Here is an 8,583-nt window from a genome sequence, read left to right on the forward strand (position 1 = left end):
GAGACAATCACTATGTAATCATGAATATGTAGTCTAAAAGGTTTAACAGAAATGGATCTTTGACCGTGTATTTGACTAAGCCATCCAAGTACTTTTATTGTACAATGGCAAACGTTTGCTTTTGCCACATGTAAAATAACAACAACAAAGCTGGACTTTAAACCAAGTAATGCAAAACGCCAGTGAGCATCACCAGGAAATGCTAGTGCATTTTGAGGACGTGCAGATATCCAACCACACAGGTGAAATGTCCGTGCCCCAGTTTTCAATCAGTCCTATAGGCTAAATATTTGTTTTGTATTTTGTCTTACACGTGGCAAACATGCCTTTCAGTGCAAGAATGAACACATTTATAACAACAATAGTAAATGTGATTAACAAAAACTCCAAAGCAAATTATTTTGATTGTATATTAAATGTATACAGAAACCTGACAGCTATATTTCAGCAGAAGCAGACTACAGCTGATTGATTAGCCTGCTTTTGTTATTCATGTGCGTGAGGGATGGTGCAAATTTCAGCTTTGTATGGAAGACTAGGTGAGTTTTTATGTATACGTGAAAGCACCCATGGCTGGTGTAAAGAGGCAGGCAGACAGACATGATGACTGACAGCAGAAAGAGGATTTTCAGTCTGTTGCCTAGTGAGAGGCTAATCCTGAGCCAGTGGCCCCGTCTTCCTCTGATCCCATCCCTGTTCTTCTGTCTGCTCTCACTCTGCAGGTTGAGCTTCGTTGGACTGAGCTACAGGATCTTCTGCTACCTCCACTCTTCAGCTATCAAAAGGTAAGTAATTGATTCTGCCTCCAGAATTCACATTATGAATTTTTTTCAGCTCCTTTCCTCATTTATGTTTCCTGTTTGCTCATGCACCTCACTTGGAAAAGTGTAGTAGCTCTCATATTCATTAACATTGATTTTTCTTTTAGTTCAGTTTGATACAGTATTTTTATTATTCTATAATAGAAATACTTTGATTATCATTGTTTGATATATAAAAAAAATTCCAATCCTTTTTCCTTAAATTATTATTTACACCACACAGTATAGTCTACACACAGCCACTTGCATTAAGACCACTTAAGCTGCCCTCTATTCCCAGCCATCTGCTAACTACTATTCTCCTTAAATGTTATTCTTTGTCAAACAGCCAGCAATGTCTCCTGCACCTACATTTACTTTATATTTCTTTATTTAAAAAAAAATCTGCAAATAAGTCAGATAACCATTTGTAGGCCTAGCAGTATGTCTTTATCAAGGGTCAAAATGTGCAGGTGTCTCCCACTCTACTTACTGTGCACTCCCTGAGAGAAATCCCTTTAATCCAACTTTTGTGTGCGTGCTAGAGAGAAAATGATATGATTTGTGACTCCTAATTTCAGACAAGAAAAGAAATTCACTTTTGTAATATAGGTAATCTGCAACAATACAGTAATATCACATCTAGTTCTCTAATATCATGTTAATATATGTTGTATATATAATGCTATAAATAATTTTTAACCCATCAGATTTTTAATTTAAAGTATCCTAAAAAATACATAAAAATAAAATAAACTGTGCTTCTTTGCAAGCTCTGATTAACAGACTGAGGAGTCTTGCAAGGAACTACAAAATACATTATTAGGAAATTATTAATATGGTCAAGGCACCCAATCACAAATCACCTGATCACCTGAGCCGGTGACTCCCTTTGGGTGACCAATCAGAAGGCTGCTGTATGCTTCACCAGTAATCCCATTGCACAGACTGCAGGCGTATCTGTTACTTAAGCAGTTCATAGCTTAAGGCTATTAGTGGTTTTGTCTGAGTATGTACTCACAAAGAGCGAATATGTGTTAAGACGTCTTAATTTAATATGTAAACTTTAAGGGATTGTTGAACTTTATGACAGCATGCAGAAAAATACGACGAGCTTCAGTCTGCAGCACAGACTTGTACAAATTATTAAAGCAAATATTCTGCTCAGCTGTGGAGGTAACTACTTTTTCTGCTCTCCTCTCTGTGCTGTCTGGTTTAACAATCTGATTCCCAATTATCCGCTTTCCCTGAATGCCACCTGTGACCTTCAGGAAGGATGCCTGTAAAGTTCAGCTTTCAATAGTGATGGGATTTCCGGCTCTTTTTAGAGAACCGGCTCTTTCGGCTCGACTCACTAAAAAGAGCCGGCTCTTTTGGCTCCCAAACGGCTCTTCAGGTTGTTTTGTTGCTTTAATTAATTTATTATTAACAACAATATGAAATTATGCACAAAAGGAATTACTAATGTAAAAAAAACCCTGTGGTTTTATTTATATATGTTTATATATAAATATATACGGTGGCAACTAGAGACAAAGCACGTACAAACTCCAAAACACATTTCTAGCGTTAACTGAACTTCCAAAACAGCTACCTAGATCACTTAAATTACACAATTGAAAACATGTGTGTATTGTTTGTGTATTTATACACAGTCACTCATATATATTCAAATAATTTTTTAAAAAGTACATTTACCTGTTACTACCACACACCAAATTCTGTCGTTGGTACTTCCTGGCTTGTGTAGCCACTAGGTAACAAAAGCTCAACACTGCCCCTAGCATCCTGGAGCACTTCTGTTGTGTTTTGTGTTGTCTGTTGTTTTGAGCTTTTATGTGCTTCTGAGTTTTTACGTGTTTTGGAGTTTGTACATGCTTTGTCTCTAGGGGCCACCGTAAATATACTTTTATTTATTCACTCCACATAAAATGTAATAAATAAATCATATAATACAAAAATCAACTATTCACATTTCAACTTTTAACTATTTAAATTTTCAGCATTTTCCTTTTAAACAAATTTAAAGTGAAACAATACAAAACACTGCAAACCACAACACAATTAAATATAAATATGAAAAAATATGAAAACAAAAAGATGATGCACATATGGGCCTGCATGAATAAACTTTCTGAATCCTTTATCATCCGCAACTGAAAATAGTTGTGGATGATCACTATACCTTTCTAATGTGACATTGTTGTCCCTGGCTCTCTTTCTCTCCCTCCCGCTCTGTTCCTGTGCTACTGCGAGTGTAACTACCGCCCCTCCCCCCTCTTCCCAGCGCAAAGCACAAGGCTCATGTGGAGTGAAGCAAAAAAAAAGTGCGAGAGAGTGGGTGAGAGAAAGAAAAAAAAAAACACGCCTCGCGTTGTTCACTTCAAAGACCCGGCTCTAAGTGCCGTTTCGTTCGCGACCACTATCCGTTAAACGACAAACTCAGCGTGCTGTACGGTAGTGCATGAAAGACATGGCCTGAAACAGTCCAGTGAGATTGTAACCATTACATTACATTCATTATGGATTTTAATACTCAACTGCAGTACATTCCTGCACAAACACAACTTCACGTTTCTTAATCCGCCAGACTGAAAATTGGAATTTTACTATCCAGGGACAATAAATTACAATTTAGAAGTTCTCGAAGAGTAACCTTTGTCATCTGCACTTTTACCAGATAACAACTGAGACCTCACAAGCATGGCAAGCTCTTTCACCCGTGTGATTTCTGGCCGTAACACGGCAGTGATGTTGGCCATGGGAACTGGCACACTGACATCCGGATACCTACTCAGTGACAACATGGAAGCTGCTGAGAGGAGAAGGCTCTATCCACCCAGGTACTTGAAAATGAGTGTATATGTGTGTATTGGTGCCATAAAGTGAAGGGAGATCAAACTGAAAGTTGTCTAGCTAACTGGTCAATCAAGTTATTGCATGAATCCAGGCCTACATTTGGCAAAACTCTCTTTGAATTATAGCAGAAAAGCAGATAGCAGAAAGACTGTTTTCCCCCAATACAACCAAAGCACCACGACAAGTAATTTATTTCAAACAATATTTAGATGGTTACAAGCCTGGCTATGAAAATTATTTATTTGTATAAACATTGATTTTGATCTTGCTAACTTTTTACAGTGCTGATTTCCCTGACCTGAGGAAGCACAACAACTGCATGGCCTCGGCCTTGACCCCAGGGATCTATGCACGTCTGAGTGATAAGACAACACCTAACAACTGGACCCTGGACCAGTGCATCCAGACTGGAGTGGACAACCCTGGACACCCCTTTATTAAGACTGTGGGAATGGTGGCTGGGGATGAGGAGACCTATGAGGTATGCGTTCAGATTTGCACTGTGTTGATGTGGCTTCCATCTGAATAAAATGGGAAATTATATGTTTGATTCATTTTTATTTTAATCAGGTGTTTGCTGAGCTTTTTGACCCTGTTATTAAGGATAGACACAATGGCTATGATCCTCGTACAATGAAGCACCCGACTGACTTGGACGCTTCCAAGGTTATACTTTCTTCTGTTCTCTGCATCACATCATCTTGAGTGTCCGTGAGTCCGTGTATCAACTCTTACATGCCTAACATAACCTAAAGCTTTGTCGTCCTCAGATCACCTCAGGATTTTTTGATGAGCGCTACGTGTTGTCATCTCGTGTTCGTACCGGTCGCAGCATCCGTGGACTGAGCCTCCCCCCTGCATGCACGCGCTCCGAGCGCCGTGAAGTGGAGCGTGTGGTTGTGACGGCTCTGGCTGGCCTGAAGGGAGACCTGACTGGTCGATACTACAGCTTGGGAGATATGACTGAAAGAGAGCAGCAACAGCTTATTGATGTTAGTGAAGATTTACACATTTTTAGAAGCAAGGTTTATTTTTCTTTTTGTCTTGATTTCTTTTGCTATCTAATGTCCCCGTGATTCCTGTGTCCCCATACTGGCCAATCAGGAGCACTTCCTGTTTGATAAGCCTGTGTCACCTCTGCTCACGGCAGCTGGGATGGCCAGAGATTGGCCTGATGCTCGTGGGATCTGGTAAGACTAGGAGTACAGTCAGACTAGAAGGAATATAGTGGTTTTGTAGCTCAGTGACCTAGAAATCTAGATTTTGGAGATATTCGAGTTAGAGATTTACTGAAGAATAGTATCCACGTGTTGGACACGTCCAGCTTGCAGGGTGCACTGTGCATTAATGATAACTCAGTTTGCTACCTGCAGCTTCTCGGTGTCTGTGTGCTCTTCAAGAGGACAAGTTGATTAGAGAATGCACAACAGGTGTCCCAGTTACTCAAACTAAACTATTCCTACAACACTCTGCCCCACATCCCCCCTGGTGCTGAGCTAAAATCTCAACCAACCACACATGCATTGCAATTCTAAATTCTTTTCATCACTGTTTTCAACATGTTATTTGCTGACGTACTACTTTATTAATTATAACAGTTTGATTTGGTGATACTGTCTAACATCAGGCACCATTAGGTATTAGCTGTCACTTTAAGAAAATCGGCAAATTCTGACAAAAGCGTATAGCTTACTTTTAAGGGATAATATCCTGAGGAAAGCAAATGATTTTAAGTAATATTATGTAATTTTCCAGAGATAATACAATATAAAATGTCAGTGATTATATAATTATTTATGCATTTTAGGAGTGAACCAGTGAGAGAGAGGCTCCATCAGTACACTATGATCAAACACTGGACACATGATATGTGATGTTATCCTGTCATATGTCTTTTAGTAAATAATTTTTTAGTTACAACATACATAAAACACTTAACATTTATTGCAGAAAATCAATGAGAAGCAAGTAATCCATCAAAGAAAATAAGAGAAAACTAAAGAAGATATATCTAAGAGAAAGAATTAGCTAAAAGAGAAAAAAAGTGGTAAGCGAGACAGTGTAACGTTTTGATAAATCAAAGAATAAAAATGATATAAATAGTAAAAGGCACCACTTTAGTTTTAAGGAAATAAGAGATTTACTTAAAAAAACCCAACACAGACACTGAATTTGTATTTATTTATTAAGTCTGTTATGAACAAATACAAATGATTAAAATGAGTCAGTCTGTGTCATCTATTTTAACTATTCAATTAACTGTAGTTTGGCTCCAGTGAATGAAATGTCAGCTTTCTGGTAGCATAAGTTCTAGTATTGGCTGATTTTTTTAATGTGTAAATTTTCCATCTTGCCACCTTATTTCTGCTACTCTTTTTCCAGGATTTTGTTTCATTCATAAACATAAAGTTTATAATACATGTTTGTTAGTATTCTTAGACCTGTACTAGTAGCTCCAATAAAATCAAAATCAGTCACTTAAAGTCGAGACTTAATACCATATTATGCTTTTCAGATCGCATTTTTTTAAAAAAAACCCTCAAAGCATCTTTACTTGCATCTCTCCTCATCCTTTACAAACCTTAACACCATTTCCTTTTTTAAGAATGTCATTTTTCTCCCTCACATATGCTTTTTTAATTGTTCTTATGTTGAATGTGACTGAAACTGATTCACTTATATGCCCTGGTGTCTTAACAAGAATATATAAATATAGTTTTGAACTGGAGTTTAATCCTTTCTTCTTGACACTCAGGCACAACAATGAGAAGAACTTCTTGATCTGGATCAATGAAGAGGATCACACAAGGGTCATATCCATGGAGAAGGGAGGAAACATGAAAAGAGTGTTTGAAAGATTCTGCAGAGGGCTGAAGCAGGTATGCACATCTCTTTATCTTTGAATTATTGTTGGTCCAGTGTGAATATTTCAACTTAAATTTTTATCCATCAATTCAATTTATCACTGTCTTTTTGTCATTTCTGCCTACAAGACTGTGAGTCTATAAATTAATCTTTAGTAGAGTGACCAAAAATCAAGAAACAAAGATTCAGATTAATTCAGATCTAAGATTTTAGTTCAGACATCCAAAAAGTAAACATTATTAGAATTTTTTTTTAACTTCTAGGTTGAGCATCTAATTCAGGAGAGAGGATGGGAGTTCATGTGGAATGAGCGTCTGGGCTATATCCTCACCTGCCCCTCAAATCTTGGCACGGGACTCCGGGCTGGTGTGCATATTCGTCTGCCCCTCCTCAGTAAGGTAATTCATGAATCATAATGACAGTTCATCTCACGTTAACTGCAAACACATGCACATGATGTCACGTATTCTTCTTCTATCTGACAGTAACTTGAATTTGTTTGGTGTTTATGATCTAGGATGCTCGCTTCAAAAAGATCCTGGATAATCTGAGACTACAGAAGAGAGGCACGGGAGGTGTTGACACAGCCGCTACCGGAGATACCTTTGACATCTCTAACCTTGACCGTCTCGGCAAGTCAGAGGTAAATCCTCAGGGAATGAAGACAACAGCTAAAGAAAGTAAAGCTCAAAAGTGAACAGCAGGCAGAGAGAAACAGAGTCAGATGGAGGAGAGCAGACATTTGTAGCACAACAGGTGTAAGCTTTGAATAACTGTACCCCATGCTGTTCTTTAATCTGTAATCCAGGCAGGGGTGTGCCAGTGAAGGTTTAATGGCTGCTTTTTCCTGAGCAGAATGTCTTTGCAGGCTTTAGCAAATGCTGTGAAAGGACCTTAGTGTTTAAGGTCAAGGATATAGTGGGGTGCTGTGGTTACTTCCATTTGGGCCAAACGGGGCAAAGTTTGTAAATGGCCTCAGGGGAAGCCCCTGCCTGACAAGGGTAATCTCAGGAGTCACAAGTGTAAAGGTTTAAGTTAAATTCGCCAGAGCGTCACATGAGCCTTTGCAGTACAGTTAATGCTAACCAGGTGTGTACTGGTGTTGGAGGGGTTAATAGCAAAGAATGGCAACAAAACACACAGTATCTTAGCTGAACTTGAAGAAAAAGTTCAAGAAAAAGCTAAGATCCATTTTATTTTGTTTGTTTGATATTAACGCCATCGCAGACTTTGTTTGTTTGATCCAGCTCAGCTTAATATTGCAATATTAAGCTGAGATGGATATTTTATTTCAATATTTTATTTCTTATTTCTTTTGTGCAGTGTACACAAATTATAACCTCATAAATACATACATTGGTGGTGTTGTTTTTCTGGTATTTCACTTAATAAGTTAGAACTAGTTTAAAGGTCAACAAATAAATACTATGATTGTGTTTGTAACTCCAGACTCTCGCCATATGTTATATGGAATCAGTTAAAAAGGACTGATTTAAAAAAATTAATGCTTTATGGTTTTTTTTTTTATCCAACCAAATAACGAAAAACTATTTAATTTATTTCATGTCTTTCAACTTGTGAAAAGAGCTACTCTTTGATATCAGTACTTGTAACATTCAATTATATCCAATAGAGTTTCAGGATCAGATCCATGTAGTGATGAACCGCTAAGTTACACCATGTTGCTGAAAAAGCTGAACTTTTTTTAAAGGCAACCTTTATAATAACTTTGTACATGCTCATAATAAAATATTGTTGACAATGGCTACGTTGCATTCACAGGTTGAGCTGGTGCAGTTAGTGATTGATGGTGTTAACTACCTTATTGAATGTGAGAAGAGGCTGGAGAGGGGGCAGGACATCAAGATCCCGTCCCCGGTTCCTCAGTTCAGGAAATAAGAATCACCTCGACTGGGAATCATGAGCGGTGGGCATCCTCCAATCACTGATCATTTAACTAATGTTTATTGCATGTATAACACTGTACTAACTTACATGCAAAATAAATTCATTACATGTACATGACTTCTAAATCTAATAAACTCCAATGATGAATTAA

At 37.9% G+C, this 8,583-nt stretch overlaps 1 protein-coding gene across 1 annotated transcript; it reads left to right on the forward strand.

Annotated features, from left to right (window-relative positions):
- Positions 1–659: 659 nt before the first annotated feature.
- On the forward strand, positions 660–8,583 carry LOC146506554 (creatine kinase U-type, mitochondrial-like). The gene is made up of 10 exons (XM_085180718.1): positions 660–785; positions 3,481–3,643; positions 3,942–4,140; positions 4,230–4,325; positions 4,430–4,651; positions 4,764–4,849; positions 6,415–6,538; positions 6,788–6,922; positions 7,042–7,167; positions 8,307–8,583. The coding sequence occupies exons 2-10, from the start codon at positions 3,504–3,506 to the stop codon at positions 8,421–8,423; spliced, it is 1,245 nt and encodes a 414-aa protein (XP_085036844.1). The 5' UTR covers positions 660–785; positions 3,481–3,503; the 3' UTR covers positions 8,424–8,583.

The sequence above is a fragment of the Neolamprologus multifasciatus genome, chromosome 12, assembly GCF_963576455.1.
Source record: "Neolamprologus multifasciatus chromosome 12, fNeoMul1.2, whole genome shotgun sequence".
Classification (NCBI taxonomy): domain Eukaryota; kingdom Metazoa; phylum Chordata; class Actinopteri; order Cichliformes; family Cichlidae; genus Neolamprologus; species Neolamprologus multifasciatus.

Bases quoted from the DNA above. Each gene is read 5' to 3' on its own strand.
- LOC146506554 (XM_085180718.1), top strand. From the start codon at position 3,504: ATGGCAAGCTCTTTCACCCGTGTGATTTCTGGCCGTAACACGGCAGTG. The intron at 4,141-4,229 runs GTATGCGTTCAG...TATTTTAATCAG, and splicing joins GGGATGAGGAGACCTATGAG to GTGTTTGCTGAGCTTTTTGA. The intron at 4,850-6,414 runs GTAAGACTAGGA...CTTGACACTCAG, and splicing joins CCTGATGCTCGTGGGATCTG to GCACAACAATGAGAAGAACT.